This window comes from Pleurodeles waltl, chromosome 1_1 (genome assembly GCF_031143425.1).
Source record: "Pleurodeles waltl isolate 20211129_DDA chromosome 1_1, aPleWal1.hap1.20221129, whole genome shotgun sequence".
Taxonomy (NCBI): domain Eukaryota; kingdom Metazoa; phylum Chordata; class Amphibia; order Caudata; family Salamandridae; genus Pleurodeles; species Pleurodeles waltl.
This window is the reverse complement of record NC_090436.1, coordinates 46,241,344-46,265,672: the sequence shown is the minus strand read 5'-3', so window position 1 is coordinate 46,265,672 and position 24,329 is coordinate 46,241,344. Positions and strand designations below refer to the sequence as shown.

Genomic DNA, 24,329 nt, shown 5'->3' with positions numbered 1-24,329 from the left:
CTCTCATAGGCTAACATGGGGACTGCCTTTTAATATCTTTAAAGTGTAGTTTCCCATTGGAATCAGATAGAGATATGTAGTTTGGGATCTCTGAACTCACAATGTAAAAATACATCTTTTGGTAAAGTTGGTTTTTAGTCAGTTTGAAAATGCCACTTTTAGAAAGTGGGTTTTTTCAAGCTCAACCATTCTGTGCCTCTTCCTGCTTGTGTATTCCACATCTGGGTCAGACTGACAGTTGCCCTGTTGTGAATTTCCTCCAAACAGTGACACAAAGGGAGCTCGGGTTTAGCCTGTATATTCTGATGAGTCTCCTTAGCTAGAGTGGGGAGGGAGGAGCTGACACTCAAACCTTAAAGGGCTGGGCCTGTCCTCACACAATGCAGTCTCCAACCCCCTGGTGTGTGTCTGGGGCCAGGACTGGGAAGGGAGGATCTTGTGAACAATAGAGACTTTCCTTTGAAGTTTGCCTACTTCAAAGGCAGAAAGGAGTATAAGTAGTGGACCCAAAACCCCAGATTTTTTAATTACTTCTGGATCAAGAAGAACCTCTGTCAAGGAGAAGAGCTGTAAAGCTGGTGGAGGACTACTGACCCTTTGCCTGTGAGTGTGCCTTACTGGGTTGGCTCTCACAGGCTACTTCTGCCTGTGAGAGTACAAAGACTGGACTTTGCTGTGTTTTCCGGCTTGTGAAGTGCCTCTAAGGGCTTGGACTGAGCTTGTCTCCTGTTCTGAAGTATCAGAGCCATCGAGGACTTCCTCTGCCAGCACCTGGACTTTCTTGCTGAGACTCCAACCCTGCCAAGTGGTGCCTAATCCAGTCCCTGGGCCCTTGAAAGGAGAATCTGGTGGAACCAAGACTGAAATTCACGCAATGGAGGCATGTAGGAGAAAAATCAACACAGCACCTGCTTTGCAGCTGAAAAATTGATGCACCACCTGCATTGCAGCGGGGAAATTAATGCAACAGCCGTGTGCAGCTGCCAAAATCAACACATCACCTACGCAGCATGGCTCTTCACCACTGTGTGCCGGAATCTTGCATGCATCGCTGGTGGGCTCCAAAATCACAATGAACCTGCGTGGTCCCGAGGTTGCCCATCCAGAAATCGATGCATCAGTCTTCTTCGGGTGAGAAAAGTGATGCATCACCTACCCGACCAGAGAAGAAATGACTCACAGCCTCACTTGCAAGGAACGAAGTGACACATCGCTATTGCTGACTTTTCTGGCGCACACTTGCCCATGCAACTTTATTTTTTATGCAAACCAGGTACTTTGTGTAAAAACAACACTTCTATTGATTTCACTGGATGAAGACTCTTTTTACTTTAAAAATTCATAACTTTGTTATCGGATTTATGTCGTTTTGGTCTTGTTTAATTTAGATAAATATTGGCTATTTTTCTAAACTGGTTTTCTGTCACTTTTGTGTTGTTTTCACTGTGCTACTATGTGTGTTGGTACAATGACTTTACACATTGCCTCTGAGCTAAGGCTGACTGGTTGTGCCAAGCTACCAAGGGGATGAGCAGGGGTTGTCTTAGGAGTGTAACTCCCTTACCCTGGCTAGAGTGAGGGTCCCTGCTTGGACAGAGTGCAAACTGACTGCCAACAAGAGACCCCATTCCTAACACACAACAATTAAATATGCATTAACATCACTAATACCTGACTCTCAAAGCTGTAAGAATAGCTTGGGCAGCATATATTTTTATATTTTCTTGTATATTTAAAGTCTGAATTGACACACTTGTATGAGTCTGATGGCTAGTAGTGATAGTACTGTCACTGGCAGTGCTACTGGGAGCAACGGGTGGTGCATTCTGCAGTGGCCTCCTGAGAAGGGCCCTGGCACTTCCTTATTTTACAAATTAAGCACTGATTGTAAGGGGTGGTGTGGTAAGAAGGTAACTAGACAACACCCAGCCTTGGGTATTTGTGGCAGATGACATCCATAGGTTGTGGGGTATTGAATCGGTCTTCAAACTGAGACAATATAAGGGGGGGGCTGTGGGAACTGTGTGTCATTTATCAATATGAAGTCGAGAAGCAGGAATCCACAATGGCCTTCCTCCTCTTTAGAGACCAATATTTAATTGTAAACAGTGATAATGTACAGTTCTTATCATCTCACTTGACTTGTCACAAAAAGATCACAAAATGCAATAAAACTGATTCAGAGTCAGGTACATAAATGGCATCAAAGGACACCTTGTTTATTTATCAACATCCAACCACATTCAACTGTTGTACCTGGTCAGTAATTGTCTCTTAATGACCCTACATGAGAGACAACCTATTTTTAAACTTCCTGTGCTAGGCGTTGCATGCATTTTCCAGCAAAAGCATTCACTTTATTTATAATAATTTTGCAAGTGATCACTTAAATATATAGCTTGTGATTGAAAACAGTGAGCAAAAAATCAAATAATATAATACCTAAAGCCTAATGTGTAAGTCCACCGCCAGGTTGTAGTAAGGCAGCACACTTGAAAAGCATCATTATTAGTATCATTGCATATATATATATATATATATATATATCATATTCTTTGTAGCAGGATTCAAAGTGAACCATAATGAAAAGGCATAAAATCAAGAAGTAAGACAGTGCAGAAACAGTTTCTAGTTGAGCATTGCACACAAAAGGCCCAATTTCACTTAACCCTAAGTGTTCATATACTGTCTTAAGCTCATAGACCTTTGAATCATCGAAGTAAAACAGTCCTTTTTTGCATGAAATATATATTTAGGACTATGGGGAATATTTATTAAAGTGATGCGTCGCCCGTGTGCCAATCATGGGGAGGGGGGGCGGAAGGGTGACGTAACACTAAATTAAGCTTTATCAAGCCACACAAGGCTATCTTGCATGGCCTTGTGTGGCTTGATAAATCTAGAGTAACACAACACAAATTGCTGTGTTTCGTTATTCTGCCCCAAGGAGGCACTCTATGGGTGGGGCTTGGGCGTTCCCATGCATACACCGAAGCCGATGGATTTTGCCGCAGTCCCAGATTTACCCTTACGGGTAGACCTGCAAATGCGTCAAAATGCTACACCTCCCCAGGTGAAGTATAACAAGAAGAAATTTCCGTATTTCATGTCGTTTTTTCCTCTTTTTATGTGTGCTGCACAAAATGCCTCAGATCCATGGTGCAAGGGTGCCTGTGTTGGCGCTAGGCAGCACATTGTGCGGCAGTGCAGGGGAAAGACAAGAATGCATTATATAATGTTAAATACAGCACATCCCTGCCCTTTCCCTATTATGCAGTGCAGCAAGTTGCCTTCCTGTGTGATTTTTAATAAATATGCCTTTAAAAACTGTGACAAAGGGATCGGTGTAATTGCCTGGTTGGCGATTCTACTACTGGGTAGCTTTAAGGAAGTGATAATCTCATCTCAGAACTGTGTAACAACCCCAAATTAGTTCAATATATTTTTGCCTCCTGGGTGCCGACTCATCTTCTTTAAGTTGAGAAACTCACAAATTACTAAAGATGGTAAATTACTGAGTCTAGGTGGATATCAAAGGATTCCTTAATTTACCACTGCACCATTTACCGCATCATGCTACCAGCATAAAGATTTGTTCGCTATTTGTATAACATACTTTTTCACACATATGAAGGAAACAGGTTTGAGCTGAAATGTCCCTCTCCAAGATTTGTTTTATAAAAAAAAAGTCTTCCATGAAAGGAAATTACACAAAATCGTGCAATGCAGCATTTCGAGATTATATTAGAATTTTTCAACCTTGCCTGCAAAATTTATATTATGCCCAGGCCTAATTATATGAGATAACACCCTTTGGAGCAAAGGAGGCAATTCACCAATAGTTAATATGTTTTTCAGGCATAAAATACCACCACTTTCTAATCTCCACTCTGCTTCGATGAAAGTGAACTCAGACGATATACCTTGGTTGACACAGGACTGGGAAAATGTTTCCCTACACCAAGCTTGGTTTTATTGAACATGCTGTGAAAGGCAGATCCGCTAAAGGATTCCACCTCCTTTGATGCAATTTTACTCCTGCCAGGGTATCAAAATAGATTTGGTGGACCAAGGACTTCGTCCAAGTTGTGTGGCATCAACTAACAAGTGGGTATATGTATCTGTCTCATGGCTGGTGCTGTAGTCCTGTCAGGATAACATCCTTTGGTGGGTTAGATCAGATGACAGGAGGAAGCCTCACATGGTGGACTGGGCAAGGAAAATTAGTGCTAACAGTCAATAGGAAGGGATGACCATCATCCCTCAATGTGGTCCTCTGAGGAAGGACCGTTGGGTGAGGGGATACTGACGATGAAGCCAGCTGAGGCTCTGCTAATGGTAACCCAGCGATATTCCTCAATAATTCAGCGGGGAAAACTACAGCTTAATTGGACGGGAGGACAAACAAGGAAAGCTTTTCTCCTGCTTTCCCAAATCATAAAAAAGGCCCTTAATAGCCAATGCTTGGAATAAAATGAACCCACTGGCCCATTGAGTATTGTGGATGGGCTTTAAGAAAGCTCAAACATTGGATTTCTTTGCATCGAATGCCGGATGCAACTTGAACAAATATTGGAAGAAATGCAAAGGTTTTAAATTACAGGACACAGTATAAATAACTAGTCATTTATTTAGGTTTATTTATTTTGTCTGAAACTCCATATTGGTTCATTCATTTATTCTTTTCACTTTTGTAGCTTACTTTTCTTCCTGGGCAAATAGTTATGAACTTGGTACTAGTTGCTTTCTCTTTAAAGGTATCTTTGCATGCATTTTCCTGTTTGAAAATGTGATTGATCTAAAGATTATTATTTTTTTTTTAAAGAGAACATTTGGACAATACTGGTGAAAATGGGTGAAGTGCACTATTCCATTCGAAATTTCCAATATGTTTGTAGAACGATAAGTGACATATTATAGGTTTTTTTTTAGGTGAGACACACAGAGGTACCCTATTTAAACTAAAATGTTTTATCTTCTTACCATCCTAAAAATGTGAGGTCCTTGTTGTTTTATAGCGATTTTTCAGATGTGTGTGTCTACACTGCATGGAATATGTGTTGCTCCAAAATAGTTATAAACATCACTTCGGAAGAGCTAGTATTGCATAGTCCCAGTAGCTGGCCTTCCTTTTGATTAGGGACCAGGAAAAGATCCCCTTGTACCAGTGCTTAATTTGTAAATAAGAAGGGGCCGGTGCCCAAAGCCCTCATCTTAAACACCGGGCTCCTGCAATTAAATGTGTGAACAAGGACTACTGAGGCGGCGTAATCCTGAAGCCATCTCTGGCCTCTTCAATCCATTTACAGCCACTCCCTTCCCCTTCAGCTCACTCTTTCAGCATCCTGATTTCTCCCTTTGTGACGCTTTTTCTTTTTTCCCTTCATCCGTCTTTCCCATATGTGTCTTTTGCTCGCTGCAAATGCTTGAGGCCGAAGAATAAGCTCCGGGCCTCAAAAATAAGTGCCGGTGCTCAGCACCGGAAACAACAAGCACAAAAGCACTGCCCTGTACTCTGCTTTTTAGGTGCTGGGCAGGAGTGAGAAGCTGGGCATGGGGTTTTCTTTTCGTTATTTTGTTTCTGGTTACCTGGTACGTATATTTTATTTTAGTTGCTGTAAGTAGCATGCTTTTAAGCTTGTCAATAAGCATCTTTGCCACAAAATATTAATTTCATCTTTTCAGTTGCACAATCGGGCGGCTGGTAAGCAATGAAGGCTGTATGTTCTTCACATGTCCTCTTGGCGGACACTCAAGTTAAAAAAGCAGGCTCCCTTCCACATGCCGGAGACGGTGGTTTTATATCCAAACACTGTTAGGACCTCCGCTGTGTAGGGAACGTCGATGACGGCTTTCTTGACAACTCCTTTCTGTCGGACAGCTTTTCCAGCCGCCAGTTCAAAGGTGGATGATGTTTTGTAGTGTGTCTGAAAAGAACAACAAAAAAAACATGGGTTCACATCGAACGCACGGGTAGTTTAGGATTTTTTTACTAGGATTAGTTACGATTATCACTACAGGAAACATTGTGTATTCACCAAATAAAACATATTTGTATTGGAAGCACCTTCGATCGTCACGCTATGTTGATGCATGCACTCTGAGATGTGTCCATCGGGATGTCTGTTCTTTCAAAGTACCTACAGCACGCTTTAGAGATCACCTTCGCTCTTGACTTTCTCGAGCTTCACTGGCTTCCAATTAAAACAAGAATGGCCTTCAAGGCTCTATGTTTGGCACATAAGGCACTGATTGGTTTCAGACAAGATCACCTGAAAAGGACATTTGTATGGTACACCCCGAACAGACTGCTGTGAGCTGCAGCCTCCAAATCAGTCATTGTTCCAGCAATTAAGAAAACTTCGTGGGGTGGCAGTGATTGTGTTTACTCCACCTGTCAACTTTGGAACAAACTGCCTGTGCACCTTAAATATCAGTCTAATATGGCAAGCCTCTGGAAAAAGCTGAAGTCCTAGCTGTTCTCCTTATCTCTCTCCCTCATGATAGTTTTCTGGTCAGGAATTCAGTGAATGCTAGCACCAAGATGCCTATGGGCAACCATGTGCTCTAGAAATTTTAAAATCGAAACACTTGAGAATTTGACTGTTAATATCATTTCTCAGACAATTGCTATGTATGAATTTAGCAGCAAAGCACAGTATTTACTTTTATTCAGCTCCTTGACACCCCTTTACTGATATATTTACTAACTGATTATCAATACCTCAAGATCCACTTCAAGGATCTCTCTCTCAGAACATGTGTAAAAAGGAGCATAAAAATAAGATTTTGCACGAATAACTAACTTTGAGTCTCTGGAGTTGGGGTTTCTGCTCTAATTGTTCCTCCAAGGACACTACTAGAACCCAAATGGTGAAGACCACGCCTTGGATAGACCTTAGGTAATCAGAGGGGTCCCACTGGATTTGATCATGGCTCCTACCCTTTTGTCTGCACATGGGGCTTTTGAGCTTGAGTCTGAAAGCCACAGGTGTGTCAGTCCACCAGTAGGCTGTTGACACCAGTCAGTCTCGTTCCCCACCTCAGGAAAATTCAATAACATCACCCCTTACTCTGTAATACATAATGCACCCTTGTCTTCATTTTGTACAGTGCATACATTATTTTAAATAAAGACTGATGGCCTGATTACAAGAAGGTTGTTGTTTTTGACTTTTGCTTAAACCCCTGTCTGCACAAGGGTCGGAATTATGAGTTGACTGTTATTTATGCCTCTAATAGTTATTGGGTGTGTTAAATACCACAACTTTTTTTTTAATTTCTGCAGCTCAACCCCGCCAACATATAACAGGGAAAACATATGGTATTTACCCTACCATGTGGATGTGGTTAAACACAAATCCACTTAATTCCCCAGAAACTCGTAATTGATGCTGTTTATAGCACCTGATAAATTACGAACCCCGTGGATCATTATTTACCAGATGCATAAAATACTACCTATAGTTTTCATCAGGGCCTAATTGGTTTATTTTGAGACAGGAAACAAATGACTAGAGACAAAAATGAGGCAGTGCAGCCTAGGTGGTGACTTCCATGGCTCCACACTAGCAACAGAGGTACCAGGGATGCTGCAACTTGAAATATTAACATTGGTCCCCACCTAATTCAACATCTTCTCCCACCCTTTGTCTGTGAATCATCACATTGTGTGGATTTTCCTCACCAATTAATCCAAAACAGAAACAACATGAGACACCCGGAAGATGACACTTCACTGCAGTCATCTTTGAATGGGTTTTCTCCTTTGCCGTATTGGCCGTCCCACCAAAAGGCATCAATCCAGATACCTGCTAACCCAGTGAACATCCAGGCAGGACATTTAGGATAGACACTGATGCCCATAGCATGGGCCTATTCAGTAGTGATACTGGCATGCAATACCTTGCTATGGGTGAAGTACAGGCTAAAAGTGAAAATGCTTTTGACCAAGCATCCATAATTGTGTGAATCAAGACATCACTGACAGTCAACAAGGGCTCTGTAGTCAATGGCCCATATCCCAACATTTTGATTGGGAGTTAGTTTTAGTCTCTTCTGTGGCAAGTGGCAATTCCATGAATACTACTTCCTATGGACCATTACTGCAAAGGATGAGATTACCTCCGTAGGAAGCTCAAAAGTTGAATCTTGGTTAGTCCCCTGAGATAGATCCACACAAAGGCTCACTCAATAAGTTGGGCATGTTTGAGAAATGAACAACATTCATCTGAATCAACCTCAAAATTGTCCTCCATCCTCCAAAACCACTGTTGTCAAGACAGAGGGACTGTAGGAGAGACTACATAATGCCCATCATCAGATTTTGCACTAAAATTATTAAAGTAGGGTGGGCTCTAGATGAATCCATGTCCAATGCAACCAAAATCGCAGCTGTGCGGAGGGAGGACTGGACAGGGTGCCCACCACCCTTATACAGTAGTGTGTCACAGTGTACTTTCCTTGGGATCTGCGCGCTGCCGAACAACAGGCCCACCTTCCAGAGTCACCAACTCAGAAAGCTATTATAGCACAGAGTTATGATGAAGCCAGGCGGGGGGTAGGGAATTAGGGTAGGGAACAGCAGGGAGAGAGATCTGAAAAGGAGAAATGGTTAAGCCTGATTGTATATACTTGTTCATAACAGCATTAACATTCAATTATACATTTAGACAAAGGTGTCTCCGTGAATGCAAGTGTTGAGACCCATATGGAATAAACAAAGGTGTCTTAGTGGATGCAAGAGTTGAGACCCTTATGGAATAAACAAAGGAGTCTCCGTGAATGCAAGTGTTGAGACCCTTATGGAATAGACAAAGGCGTCTCCATGTGTGCAAGAGTTGAGACCCTTATGGAATAGACAAAGGCGTCTCCGTGTGTGCAAGAGTTGAGACCCTTATGGAATAGACAAAGGCGTCTCTGTGGATGCACGTGTTGAGATCCTATGGAATAGACAAAGGCGTCTGTGTGTGTGCAAGAGTTGAGACCCTTATGGAATAAACAAAGGCATCTCCCTGAATGCAAGAGTTGAGACCCTTATGGAATAGACAAAGGCGTCTCCGTGAATGTAAGAGTTGAGACCCTTATGGAATAGACAAAGGCGTCTCCATGAATGCAAGTGTTGAGACCCTTATGGAATAGACAAAGACGCCTTCGTGTGTGCAAGAGTTGAGACCCTTATGGAATAGACAAAGGCATCTTCGTGGATGCAAGTGTTGAGACCCTTATGGAATAAACAAAGGCGCATCTGTGAATGGAAGAGTTGAGACCCTTATGGAATAGACAAAGGCGTCTCCGTGAATGCAAGTGTTGAGACCCTTATGGAATAGACTAAGGCTTCTCCATGTATGCAAGAGTTGAAACCCTTATAGAATAGGCTAAGGCTTCTCTGTGTGTGCAAGAGTTGAGACCCTTATAGAATAGACAAAGGCGTCTCCGTGAATGCAAGTGGTGAGACCCTTATAAAATAGACAAAGGCGTCTCCGTGAATGCAAGTGTTGAGACACTTATGGAATAGACAAAGGAGTCTCCATGGATGCAAGTGTTGAGCCCCTTATAGAATAAACAAAGGCGTCTCCGTGAATGCAAGAGTTGTTAGAATCATGATACTTCAGAATATCATGAGCATTAGACAAAACTGAGCGTAGCCCTTCTCTGAATCATGGAACAAGAACAATTGGTAGAATCATGATACTCCATGATGTCGTGAGCATTAAACAAAACTGGGTGTGGCCCTTCTCTGAAGCATGGAACAAGAACAATTAGTGAAATCATGATACTTCAGGATGTTGTGAGCATTAAACAAAACTGGGTGTGGCCCTTCTCTGAATCATGGAACAAGAACAATTAGTAAAATCATGATACTTCAGGATGTCGTGAGCATTAAAAAAAACTGGGCGTGGCCCTTCTCTGAATCATGGAACAAGAATGAACTGAGACCTCCGAACCTTGAGAAGGCAAGAGCTTGGACCATGGACATACTCTGAACATCAATCATGCAACTACTATGCATTCATAAACATAAAACGTATGGTCTCAGTCTAGAAATTTGCAAAGACTTAAATATGTATCTCACATATCATCAAAAACTTAAATATGTTTCTCACATATTATGCTTCCAAAAACAATGAAACTATGATTTGCTTATCTTTGAGATGTTTTCACATTTGCCACCTGGGCCTGAAAGTTTTACTCATGTAAACTGTAGCGCCTTGATTATTGGACCAAGGGCGCTTTACTCATATGAACTGAATCGCCTTGATTGCTGTGCGAAGGACGATTTACTTCCAATGAACAGAAGCGCTTTGAATGTCGTGCCTAGTGCGCTTTACTCCTGTGAACTGAAGCGCTTTGAATACCATGGCAAGTGCGCTTTACTCCTGTGAACTGAAGCGCTTTGAATACCATGCCAAGTGTGCTTTACTCCTGTGAACTGAAGCGCTTTGAATGCTGTGCCAAGGGCGCTTTACTCCTGTGAACTGAAGCGCTTTGATTGCTGTTCCAAGGGCACTTTACTCTGGTGAACTGAAGCGCTTTGAATACCATGCCAAGTGCACTTTACTCCTGTGAACTGAAGCGCTTTGAATACCATGCCAAGTACGCTTTACTCCTGTGAACTGAAGCGCTTTAAATGTCGTGCCAAGGGCGAATTACCAGTGTGGCCTGAAACGCTTTGCTTGTTATGCTAAGGGGCGCTTTACCTTTTGGAATTAACAACTTCCTTCAAACTTGAATTCAGCAAGGCCTTACAGCTATGAGTACGACCTACTCGTTTTAGAATGCACCATGGAAACAAGGATACTTCGGATGGGTGACACTCTGCCGTTCAGGAACTCTGCTCTTCTCCAGAGAAATCCCCACGAGGTCTGGCTGCAAAGAAGTCTTCAAAATAGTGAGCAACATGCTTGGGTGTGGCTGGGCTTTATAGGCCTGCCACACCCCAAGATGGCTACTGCCTCTAAAAACATGGGAATTGTAGTCCCTTCATGGAATAGCACTGATAAGTGCATCTTGTCCACCAATGACCTGAACCTGCAGCTCAATGAGCTTTGCAACAGGGCAGACGACGTTAATGGCCACCTTTGGAGCAATAGGGGATGACAAGTGGTGCGCAGAAAGTGCTGCAGAGCCGCGCAGCGGAGTTTTGGGCGGGACCTGGACCGCGCATGGTTAATTTCCTGACATAGTGGCTGGTACACGGGGAGTCACAGCCTGACATCAGTGGCAAGGAAGGTTGACTCACGTGGGATCAAAAAGTGTGAGTAGAGGGCCCACCGTGTAAATCTACGTGGAGGCCCTGCCTGGAAGGACCTTAATTAGCTGAAGCATTGTTGGAATTAGATCCGGGTCAGAAACCAAGAACAGCGTAATGTGCCATGACCATGGATTGTAAAGTATCTGCTTGTATTGGGAGCTCTAGAACAGGGACAAGCTGTGGGCTCCCTTGTATTTCTTCCTTAACTTGTCTTTGGACTTGGCTTTTGAGCAAGAATGGCCTAACTTCTTGTTTTCTGCAGTATAACTTGGCCTCTCTGTTCCTGATGGTCTTTGGGTTCATCAATAAACACTTAATAGTAGTCATGCTTGGTTCTGGGGGACTATAAACAGGGTCATGCTTGGTTCTGGGGGACTATAAACAGGGTCATATCAGTAAGTCACCCACATCTGCTCCAGAGGCACGTGGTACAGCTTGGAAGAATTAGCTAATTCACTGAAAACCCAAATTGGTATGTCAGGCTCCAGAAGTGCATCTTCAGGCACAAAAAAATAGGAACTCTCATCAACACAAAGGGATAACAAAATCTGTTTGGCTCTAGACGTGGGCTGCAACATATAGGCATGCATGACCTATTGCAAGATATTCTTGATCTAGTATAGCTCCTCAGCAGATTCACAAGTTGAGGAATCTTCAGTTAGGCATATCCATCACATAAAGGAACACACATGAACATAGTTCGACCAGTGAAACCATATTCCCAACTCTGGCCCAGAGTTAGGGTATATATGAAACATACAGATTGATTTGGAGAACTGACATAGATGGGACTTTCTGGTATTCTGGAGACTGCTCAGAATGATAACTCCAGTTACTGTTAATTTTGGTTAACACCTTTGATTAACATGCACTCAATACATAATAATAATTATACTGCCAACACTAATAAGACAGTGACCTTTGTCCCAGAACTGATGGAAATGGAGTTCTCTTGAATTCCAGAGAGCACATCAGGTTTGGTCACTTCAGGCTACCCAGAAGGACTCACCATGTTCAGGAATATCTTGTTTTTAAGGCATAAATAGGCCCATCAGATCATCATGGCTGCCAAGAAATACTGTTCTGCTTTCACAGCTTATCAGCATGCCAACCACTGTATACATATCACTGCAGACCCTTCATGCAAAGCTAGTATGAAGCAGCAAAGCTTCCCGCCTTTGCAGTCATTGCTGAAGAAATGCAGTCGGCCGCCTTGTTGATCATACTGGATGAAAGAACAAACGATTTCATGGAAAAATTGGAGAAATCCTTGGAAACCCTAGAATACTCATCTACAGACTTGTCCTAAAATACATAGGCAAAATTCTAAGATCTTACTGCTTATGAAAGTTCTTGACAACATACACTGTCTATGTGGCATATTTGGTGGTATGACTGAATCAAAGGGAAGGTATGTAGGATTATGCATCTGCCTATGTGGCACTTCTAAGGTAACGCACAATTTTGGCAAATATGACACAGATAGGTTGTTACGTAGTTTGGTAACGGTATGGATGTAATTTCCTATAGTCAAATAATTTTACAATTAGTCTGTATTATATTGAGAAGCACTATCACGTTGTGTGGTCTTAAGCACCTATCTGGTGTTCAGGTTGGATCTGTTTGAGTATGACAATCCTCACTCTTAAGTGACCTGCAGGCACGGCCATATAATTATGCGAAAGAGGAGGACCGAATAATGTGACAGGGTTGACTAAATTACTTGGCAAGAGAGGCAATTTATGCAGCCTATTGTGGCATATTTTGTGATATTATTACATGATAAGTTTGTCATTTTTTAAACATGTTAACACTGCCTAGGCAAATGGTTTGATATACTAGTACCAGTTTATCACCCAAATACAGCAATATGCAAATTAAAAATAGATCAACCCTTTTGAAGTGCCTTCCACTGTTTGACAGCACATGTTGCCACATTTTTACTAACAGTGGGTGATTTGCCAATGTGATCACCAGATTCTATCTGGAGACCTGGTTGCGTTTACATAGGGCACGCTTGGTTATATTGATTGGGCTAATGCTCTCTTTTACCACCACATTTCTTACGTACACTTTCGTTGGGGATTGTCTGTATATGGGGTCCACAAGCACACTCTCTAGATGTCCATACAGCTTTCCCAGTAGTTTGCTCTAAGTAAACTTGTGACATACCCATGAGTAACATCATAACCTCCATAAAACAACACAGAGATCATAATATCCTGTCCTACCCAATAATGTTAATGACCTCACGCCCTACATATCTGCAACAAAATATTACTTCAGCTTGAAATCACTGGATATTGTATTGGTGCAGGAACACACCTTACCTCTGCCAAAACAGATAATGTATGGTGGCAATACTATATAGGTGAGCACCCCTGGGAAATTGTGGCAGGGTCCAACGGGCAACTTTATATTTGTCAAAGTTAAGTTCCAAGAAGCTACTTAACCCCTTCTGTGCCCAGGACGTAATGGTTACGTCCTGAGGCACAGTGCTGCTGTGCCCAGGACGTAACCATTACGTCCTGTGCACAGAGCCCAGAGGGAGCGCTCTCGCTCCCTCTGTGGGGTTCCCCCCCACCCCCCCAAGTCAGGGATGGAAGGGGAAGCCCTTCCCCTCCCACCCCCGACCCCCCCAACCCTTCCTGTGACGTCAGCGCGCGAGCGCGCGCTGATTAGTCACAGGGTCTCCCCCATCGCGCTGGAAGCAGAGCTTCCAGCGCGATTGAAAAAGAAATGCTTTTGCATTTCTTTTTCAATCCCATGGGGGAGGCCCCGAGAGGCTTCAAAGGGAAGGAAATGTATTTCCTTCCCTTTGAAGTCTCTCACAGGTTTCAAAAGCCGGATTGCTTGCAATCCGGCTTTTGAAACCCCACTAGACACCAGGGATTTTTTTTTTTTTCCTTGAAATTGGCAAAAGGGAGCGACCCCTTGGGCAAGGGTCGCTCCCAGGGGGGCATTTTTTTTAGGAAGGCCTTTTCTGCCCCCCCTGGGGGCAGATTGGCCTATTATTAGGCCGATCTGCCCCCGGGGGGGCAGAAACCTCTAGGCACCAGGGACCTTTTATTTTTTATTTTATTTTTTTGTGATGATTTCTTTTTTTTTAGGTGGGGAGCGATCCCTTAGGCAAGGGTCGCTCCCCTATGGGGCAATATATATTTAGGCCATTTCTGCCCCCCTTGGGGGCAGATTGGCCTATTTTGATGAGGCCAATCTGCCCCCAAGGGGGGCAGAAACCATTAGACACCAGGGAGTTTTTTTTTTTGCGTGAATTTCACGCAAGGGGAGCGACCCCTTAGGCAAGGGTCGCTCCCTGGGGGGGGGGGGTGGGGGGGGATTATTTTAGGCCATTTCTGCCCCCCTGGGGGGGGTAGATCAGCCTATTTTGATTCGGCTGATCTGCCCCCAAGGCGGGCAGAAACCACTAGGCACCAGGGATTTTTTTGTTTTTCTGTTTTACAGATGGGGAGCGACCCCCTTGGAGAAGGGTCGCTCCCCTGGAGGGGCAAAATGTATTTAGGCCATTTCTGCCCGCTTTGGGGGCAGATCGGCCGATTTTAGGTCAATCTGCCCCCAAGGGGGGCAGAAACCACTAGGCACCAGGGATCTTTTTTTTGCGCCGTCACACAAGGGGAGCGACCTTGTAGTCAAGGGTCGCTCCCGGGGGGGGGGGGGGGGTAGGGGTGGGGGGGGCAAAATTATTTTAAGCCATCTCTGCCCCCCCTGGGGGCAGATCGGCCTATTGGTATTAGGCCGGTCTACCCCCAGGGGGGGCAGAAACCTCTAGGCGCCAGGGCAAATGTTTTTTTTGTGTTTTTTTTATTGGTTTGGTGTTTTTTTTAGAGAAGGGGAGCGACCCATCAGGCAAGGGTCGCTCCCCTGTGGGGCAAATTGTGTTTAGCCCATTTCTGCCCCCCTTGGGGGCAGATTGGTCGATTTTAGGTCAATCTGCCCCAAGGGGGCAGAAACCACTAGGCACCGGGGATTTGTTTTTTGGCGCCAATGTCACGCAGGGGGAGCGACCCCGTAGGCAATGGTCGCTCCGGGGGGGGGGGGATGGGTGTTCGGGGGGCAAATTTATTTTAGGCCATTTCTGCCCCCCCTGGGGGCAGATCGGCCTATTATTAGGCCGATCTGCCCCCAGGGGAGGCAGAAACCTCTTGTTGCCAGGGCAAAAAAAAAAATTGTGTTTTTTTTTTGTTTGTTTGGTTTTTTTTAGAGATGGGGAGCGACCCATCAGGCAAGGGTCGCTCCCCTGGGGGGCAAATTGTGTTTAGACCATGGTCGATTTTAGGTCAATCTGCCCAAAGGGGGCAGAAACCACTAGGCACCGGGGATTTGTTTTTTGGCGCCAATGTCACGCAGGGGGAGCGACCCCGTAGGCAAGGGTCGCTCCCGGGGGGGGGGATGGGTGTTCGGGGGGCAAATTTATTTTAGGCCATTTCTGCCCCCCCTGGGGGCAGATCGGCCTATTATTAGGCCGATCTGCCCCCAGGGGGGGCAGAAACCTCTTGTTGCCAGGGCAAATTTTTTTTTTGTGTTTTTTTTTTTGTTTGTTTGGTTTTTTTTAGAGATGGGGAGCGACCCATCAGGCAAGGGTCGCTCCCCTGGGGGGCAAATTGTGTTTAGACCATTTCTGCCCCCCTTGGGGGCAGATTGGTAGATTTTAGGTCAATCTGCCCCAAGGGGGCAGAAACCACTAGGCACTGGGGATTTGTTTTTTGGCGCCAATGTCACGCAGGGGGAGCGACCCCGTAGGCAAGGGTCGCTCCGGGGGGGTGAGGGGGTGTTCGGGGGGCAAATTTATTTTAGGCCATTTCTGCCCCCCCTGGGGGCAGATCGGCCTATTATTAGGCTGATCTGCCCCCAGGGGGGGCAGAAACCTCTTGTTGCCAGGGCAAATTTTTTTTTTGTGTTTTTGTTTTTGTTTGTTTGGTTTTTTTTTAGAGATGGGGAGCGACCCATCAGGCAAGGGTCGCTCCCCTGGGGGGAAATTGTGTTTAGACCATTTCTGCCCCCCTTGGGGGCAGATTGGTCGATTTTAGGTCAATCTGCCCCAAGGGGGCAGAAACCACTAGGCACCGGGGATTTGTATTTTGGGGCCAATGTCACGCAGGGGGAGCGACCCCGTAGGCAAGGGTCCCTCCGGGGGGGGGGGAGTGGGTGTTCGGGGGGCAAATTTATTTTAGGCCATTTCTGCCCCCCCTGGGGGCAGATCGGCCTATTATTAGGCGGATCTACCCCCAGGGGGGGCAGAAACCTCTTGTTGCCAGGGCAAATTTTTTTTGTGTGTTTTTGTTTTTGTTTGTTTGGTTTTTTTTTAGAGATGGGGAGCGACCCATCAGGCAAGGGTCGCTCCCCTGGGGGGAAATTGTGTTTAGACCATTTCTGCCCCCCTTGGGGGCAGATTGGTAGATTTTAGGTCAATCTGCCCCAAGGGGGCAGAAACCACTAGGCACCGGGGATTTGTTTTTTGGCGCCAATGTCACGCAGGGGGAGCGACCCCGTAGGCAAGGGTCCCTCCGGGGGGGGGGTGAGTGGGTGTTCGGGGGGGCAAATTTATTTTAGGCCATTTCTGCCCCCCCTGGGGGCAGAAACCTCTTGTTGCCAGGGCAAATTTTTTTTTTGTGTTTTTTTGTGTTTTTTTTTTTTTTTTTTTTTAGAGATGGGGAGCGACCCATCAGGCAAGGGTCGCTCCCCAGGGAGCAAATTGTGTTTAGACCATTTCTGCCCCCCTTGGGGGCAGATTGGTAGATTTCAGGTCAATCTGCCTCAAGGGGGCAGAAACCACTAGGCACTGGGGATTTGTTTTTTGGCGCCAATGTCACGCAGGGGGAGCGACCCCGTAGGCAAGGGTCCCTCCGGGGGGGGGGGGGGAGTGGGTGTTCGGGGGGCAAATTTATTTTAGGCCATTTCTGCCCCCCCTGGGGGCAGATCGGCCTATTATTAGGCCGATCTGCCCCCAGGGGGGGCAGAAACCTCTTGTTGCCAGGGCACATTTTTTTTTTGTGTTTTTTTTTTTGTTTGTTTGGTTTTTTTTAGAGATGGGGAGCGACCCATCAGGCAAGGGTCGCTCCCCTGGGGGGAAATTGTGTTTAGACCATTTCTGCCCCCCTTGGGGGCAGATTGGTAGATTTTAGGTCAATCTGCCCCAAGGGGGCAGAAACCACTAGGCACCGGGGATTTGTTTTTTGGCACCAATGTCACGCAGGGGGAGCGACCCCATAGGCAAGGGTCGCTCCGGGGGCGGGGGGTGGATGTTCGGGGGGCAAATTTATTTTAGGCCATTTCTGCCCCCCCTGGGGGCAGATCGGCCTATTATTAGGCCGATCTGCCACCAGGGGGGGGCAGAAACCTCTAGGCGCCAGGGCAAATTTTTTTTGTGTGTTTTTTTTTTTTGTATGTTTGTTTTTTTAGAGATGGGGAGCGACCCATCAGGCAAGGGTCGCTCCCCTGGGGGGCAAACTGTGTTTAGACCATTTCTGCCCCCCTTGGGGGCAGATTGGTCGATTTTAGGTCAATCTGCCCCCAAGGGGGCAGAAACCACTAGGCACCGGGAATTTGTTTTTTGGCGCCAATGTCACGCAGGGGTAGCGACCCCGTAGGCAAGGGTCGCACCTGGGCAGGGGGGGTTTGGGGGGGTGGGGGGTCAAATTTATTTTAGGGCATTTCCCCCCCCCCCCCCCCCGGGGCCGGCTGAGCTAGAGGCCAAAATCCACAGGTAGGCACTTTGCAAAAAACACCTCTGTTTTCTGTGAAAAAATATGTTGTGTTTTGGGCCATTTCCTTTTGTGGGCGCTAGGCCTACCCACACAAGTGAGGTACCATTTTTATGGAGAGACTTAGGGGAACGCTGGGTGGAAGGAAATTTGTGGCTCCTCTCAGATTCAGAACTTTCTGTCACCGAAATGAGAGGAAAAAGTGTTTTTTAGCCAGATTTTGATGTTTGCAAAGAATTCTGGGTAACAGAACCTGGTCAGAGCCCCGCAAATCACCCCATCTTGGATTCCCCTAGGTCTCTAGTTTTCAAAAATGCGTTGGTTTGCTAGGTTTCCCCAGGTGCCGGCTGAGCTAGAGGCCAAAATCCACACGTAGGCACTGTTTTCTATGAAAAAATGTGATGTGTCCACGTTGTGTTTTGGGCCATTTCCTGTCGCGAGCGCTAGGCCTACCCACACAAGTGAGGTATCATTTTTATCTCACATTTGTAGCTCCTCTCAGATTCCAGAACTTTCTGCCACAGAAATGTGAGGGACATGTGTTTTTTTAGCCAAATTTTGAGGTTTGCAAAGGATTCTGGGTAACAGAACCTGGTCCGAGCCCCGCAAGTCACCCCTCCTTGGATTCCCCTAGGTCTCTAGTTTTCAGAAATGCACAGGTTTGGTAGGTTTCCCTAGGTGCCGGCTGAGCTAGAGGCCAAAATCTACAGGTAGGCACTTCGCAAAAAACACTTCTGTTTTTTTCCAAAATTTAGGATGTGTCCACGTTGCGCTTTGGGGTGTTTCCTGTCGCCGGCGCTAGGCCTACCCACGCAAGTGAGGTATCATTTTTATCGGGAGACTTGGGGGAACGCTGGGTGGAAGGAAATTTGTAGCTCCTCTCAGATTCCAGAACTTTCTGCCACAAAAATGTGAGGGACATGTGTTTTTTTAGCCAAATTTTGAGGTTTGCAAAGGATTCTGGGTAACAGAACTTGGTCCGAGCCCCGCAAGTCACCCCTCCTTGGATTCCCCTAGGTCTCTAGTTTTCAGAAATGCACAGGTTTGGTAGGTTTCCCTAGGTGCCGGCTGAGCTAGAGGCCAAAATCTACAGGTAGGCACTTCGCAAAAAACACCTCTGTTTTTTTCCAAAATTTAGGATGTGTCCAGGTTGCGCTTTGGGGTGTTTCCTGTCGCCGGCGCTAGGCCTACCCACGCAAGTGAGGTATCATTTTTATCGGGAGACTTGGGGGAACGCTGGGTGGAAGGAAATTTGTAGCTCCTCTCAGATTCCAGAACTTTCTGCCACAGAAATGTGAGGGACATGTGTTTTTTTAGCCAAATTTTGAGGTTTGCAAAGGATTCTGGGTAACAGAACCTGGTCCGAGCCCCGCAAGTCACCCCTCCTTGGATTCCCCTAGGTCTCTAGTTTTCAGAAATGCACAGGTTTGGTAGGTTTCCCTAGGTGCCGGCTGAGCTAGAGGCCAAAATCTACAGGTAGGCACTTCGCAAAAAACACCTCTGTTTTTTTCCAAAATTTAGGATGTGTCCACGTTGCGCTTTGGGGTGTTTCCTGTCGCCGGCGCTAGGCCTACCCACGCAAGTGAGGTATCATTTTTATCGGGAGACTTGGGGGAACGCTGGGTGGAAGGAAATTTGTAGCTCCTCTCAGATTCCAGAACTTTCTGCCACAGAAATGTGAGGGACATGTGTTTTTTTAGCCAAATTTTGAGGTTTGCAAAGGATTCTGGGTAACAGAACCTGGTCCGAGCCCCGCAAGTCACACCTCCTTGGATTCCCCTAGGTCTCTAGTTTTCAGAAATGCACAGGTTTGGTAGGTTTCCCTAGGTGCCGGCTGAGCTAGAGGCCAAAATCTACAGGTAGGCACTTCGCAAAAAACACCTCTGTTTTTTTCCAAAATTTAGGATGTGTCCACGTTGCGCTTTGGGGTGTTTCCTGTCGCCGGCGCTAGGCCTACCCACGCAAGTGAGGTGTCATTTTTATCGGGAGACTTGGGGGAACGCTGGGTGGAAGGAAATTTGTAGCTCCTCTCAGATTCCAGAACTTTCTGCCACAGAAATGTGAGGGACATGTGTTTTTTTAGCCAAATTTTGAGGTTTGCAAAGGATTCTGGGTAACAGAACCTGGTCCGAGCCCCGCAAGTCACCCCTCCTTGGATTCCCCTAGGTCTCTAGTTTTCAGAAATGCACAGGTTTGGTAGGTTTCCCTAGGTGCCGGCTGAGCTAGAGGCCAAAATCTACAGGTAGGCACTTCGCAAAAAACACCTCTGTTTTTTTCCAAAATTTAGGATGTGTCCACGTTGCGCTTTGGGGTGTTTCCTGTCGCCGGCGCTAGGCCTACCCACGCAAGTGAGGTATCATTTTTATCGGGAGACTTGGGGGAACGCTGGGTGGAAGGAAATTTGTAGCTCCTCTCAGATTCCAGAACTTTCTGCCACAAAAATGTGAGGGACATGTGTTTTTTTAGCCAAATTTTGAGGTTTGCAAAGGATTCTGGGTAACAGAACCTGGTCCGAGCCCCGCAAGTCACCCCTCCTTGGATTCCCCTAGGTCTCTAGTTTTCAGAAATGCACAGGTTTGGTAGGTTTCCCTAGGTGCCGGCTGAGCTAGAGGCCAAAATCTACAGGTAGGCACTTCGCAAAAAACACCTCTGTTTTTTTCCAAAATTTAGGATGTGTCCAGGTTGCGCTTTGGGGTGTTTCCTGTCGCCGGCGCTAGGCCTACCCACGCAAGTGAGGTATCATTTTTATCGGGAGACTTGGGGGAACGCTGGGTGGAAGGAAATTTGTAGCTCCTCTCAGATTCCAGAACTTTCTGCCACAGAAATGTGAGGGACATGTGTTTTTTTAGCCAAATTTTGAGGTTTGCAAAGGATTCTGGGTAACAGAACCTGGTCCGAGCCCCGCAAGTCACCCCTCCTTGGATTCCCCTAGGTCTCTAGTTTTCAGAAATGCACAGGTTTGGTAGGATTCCCTAGGTGCCGGCTGAGCTAGAGGCCAAAATCTACAGGTAGGCACTTCGCAAAAAACACCTCTGTTTTTTTCAAAAATTTAGGATGTGTCCACGTTGCGCTTTGGGGTGTTTCCTGTCTCCGGCGCTAGGCCTACCCACGCAAGTGAGGTATCATTTTTATCGGGAGACTTGGGGGAACGCTGGGTGGAAGGAAATTTGTAGCTCCTCTCAGATTCCAGAACTTTCTGCCACAAAAGTTTGAGGGACATGTGTTTTTTTAGCCAAATTTTGAGGTTTGCAAAGGATTCTGGGTAATAGAACCTGGTCCGAGCCCCGCAAGTCACCCCTCCTTGGATTCCCCTAGGTCTCTAGTTTTCAGAAATGCACAGGTTTGGTAGGTTTCCCTAGGTGCCGGCTGAGCTAGAGGCCAAAATCTACAGGTAGGCACTTTGCAAAAAACACCTCGGTTTTTTTCCAAAATTTAGGATGTGTCCACGTTGCGCTTTGGGGTGTTTCCTGTCGCCGGCGCTAGGCCTACCCACGCAAGTGAGGTGTCATTTTTATCGGGAGACTTGGGGGAACGCTGGGTGGAAGGAAATTTGTAGCTCCTCTCAGATTCCAGAACTTTCTGCCACAGAAATGTGAGGGACATGTGTTTTTTTAGCCAAATTTTGAGGTTTGCAAAGGATTCTGGGTAACAGAACCTGGTCCGAGCCCCGCAAGTCACCACTCCTTGGATTCCCCTAGGTCTCTAGTTTTCAGAAATGCACAGGTTTGGTAGGTTTCCCTAGGTGCCGGCTGAGCTAGAGGCCAAAATCTACAGGTAGGCACTTCGCAAAAAACACCTCTGTTTTTTTCCAAAATTTAGGATGTGTCCACGTTGCGCTTTGGGGTGTTTCCTGTCGCCGGCGCTAGGCCTACCCACGCAAGTGAGTTATCATTTTTATCGGGAGACTTGGGGGAACGCTGGGTGGAAGGATATTTGTAGCTCCTCTCAGATTCCAGAACTTTCTGCCACAGAAATGTGAGGGACATGTGTTTTTTTAGCCAAATTTTGAGGTTTGCAAAGGATTCTGGGTAACAGAACCTGGTCCGAGCCCCGCAAGTCACCCCTCCTTGGATTCCCCTAGGTCTCTAGTTTTCAGAAATGCACAGGTTTTGTAGGTTTCCCTAGGTGCCGGCTGAGCTAGAGGCCAAAATCTACAGGTAGGCACTTTGCAAAAAACACCTCTGTTTTTTTCCAAAATTTAGGATGTGTCCACGTTGCGCTTTGGGGTGTTTCCTGTCGCCGGCGCTAGGCCTACCCACGCAAGTGAGGTATCATTTTTATCGAGAGACTTGGGGGAACGCTGGGTGGAAGGAAATTTGTAGCTCCTCTCAGATTCCAGAACTTTCTGCCACAGAAATGTGAGGAACGTGTTTTTTTAGCCAAATTTTGAGGTTTGCAAAGGATTCTGGGTAACAGAACCTGGTCCGAGCCCAGCAAGTCACCCCTCCTTGGATTCCCCTAGGTCTCTAGTTTTCAGAAATGCACAGGTTTGGTAGGTTTCCATAGGTGCCGGCTGAGCTAGAGGCCAAAATCTACAGGTAGGCACTTCGCAAAAAACACCTCTGTTTTCTTCCAAAAATTCGGATGTGTCCACGTTGCGCTTTGGGGCGTTTCCTGTCACGGGCGCTAGGCCTACCCACACAAGTGAGGTATCTTTTTTATCGGGAGACTTGGGGGAACATAGATTAGCAAAACAAGTGTTATTGCCCCTTGTCTTTCTCTACATTTTTTCCTTCCAAATATAGGAGAGTGTGTAAAAAAGACATCTATTTGAGAAATGCCCTGTAATTCACATGCTAGTTTGGTCACCCCGGAATTCAGATATGTGCAAATAACCACTGCTCCTCAACACCTTATCTTGTGCCCTTTTTGGAAATACAAAGGTTTTCTTGATAGCAATTTTTTACTCTTTATATTTCAGCAAATGATTTGCTTTATACCCGGTATAGATTGAAAACGCACGTCAGGGTGCAGCTCATTTATTGGCTCTGGGTTCCTTGGGTTCTTGATGAACCTACAAGCCCTATATATCCCCGCAACCAGAGGAGTCCAGCAGACGTAACGGTATATTGCTTTCGATAATCTGACATTGCAGGGAAAAGTTACAGAGTAAAACGTAGAGAAACATTTATGTTTTTTTCACCTCAATTTCAATATTTTTCTTTTTCAGTTGTTATTTTCTGTAGGAAACCCTTGTAGGATCTACACAAATGACCCCTTGCTGAATTCAGAATTTTGTCTACTTTTCAGAAATGTTTAGGTTTCTGGGATCCAGCATTGGTTTCATGCCCATTTCTGTCACTGACTGGAAGGAGGCTGAAAGCACAAAAAACTGCAAAAATGGGGTATGCCCCAGTAAAATGCCAAAATTGTGTTGAAAAATTGGGTTTTCTGATTCAAGTCTGCCTGTTCCTGAAAGCTGGGAAGCTGCTGAGTTTAGCACCGCAAACCCTTTGTTGATGCCATTTTCAGGGGAGAAACCACAAGCCTTTTTCTGCAGCCACTTTTTCCAATTTGTTTGAAAAAAACGAAATTTTCACTGTATTTTGGCCAATTTCTTGGCCTCCTTCAAGGGAACCCACAAAGTCTGGGTACCTCTAGAATCCCTAGGATGTTGGAAAAAAAGGACGCAAATTTGGCTTGGTTAGCTTATGTGGACAAAAAGTTATGAGGGCCTAAGCGCGAACTGCCCCAAATAGGCAAAAAAAGGCCCGGCACAGGAGGGGGAAAAGGCCTGGCAGCGAAGGGGTTAAAGTCAGTATGTGCCCTGATAGACTCCAAAAGTAGTCCTGTTCAAACCCTCTAAAATATGTTATGTTATTCGATTTGTGTAGGACACTAATCATCTGAGAGGGTATCCAGGCACTTAGGCAGGTGTGTAGGTGGGTGGTCCTGAGGTGCTCTATTGAAGAGCCAGGACTTCGGCTTCTTGCAGAAGTCCAGATGTGATGCGGAGGCTATGATGTATTGAGGGAGGTTGTTCCATCTTTTGGGCGTGATATAGGACAATGAGCGACCTCCAGTTTTGCTTTTGCAGATGCAGGGAATGTGTGTGAGTGAGAGTGAGGCCGCGCATAGGTGTCTGTAGCTTGGTGAAAGTGCATGCAGCTGTTCAGGTATTTTGATCCTGTGTTGTGTAGGGCTTTGCATGTGTATGTGGGAAGTTTGAATTGGTTGTGCTTGAGAATTTTGGAGCCAGTGAATATTCATGAAGTGCGGTGTGATGTGGGTGCAGGGTGAGATCTCCAGTATGAGTCTTGCCGTTGTGTTCTGGATGGTCTGGAGTCTGTGTAGGAGCTGTCTGGAGATTCCAGCTCAGAGAGTGATGCCGTAGTCCATCCTGATGGTGTTGA

At 45.8% G+C, this 24,329-nt stretch overlaps 1 protein-coding gene across 1 annotated transcript in view; it reads right to left on the bottom strand.

Annotated features, from left to right (window-relative positions):
* Nucleotides 1–2,185: 2,185 nt before the first annotated feature.
* The window catches only part of LOC138260406 (uncharacterized), a 95,386-nt gene continuing 73,242 nt past the window's right edge, over nt 2,186–24,329 (bottom strand). The window contains exon 5 of the mRNA XM_069208898.1: nt 2,186–5,927. Within this exon, the coding sequence (XP_069064999.1) occupies nt 5,730–5,927 (198 nt within the window). The 3' untranslated portion in view covers nt 2,186–5,729. The remainder of the gene's footprint in view (nt 5,928–24,329) is intronic.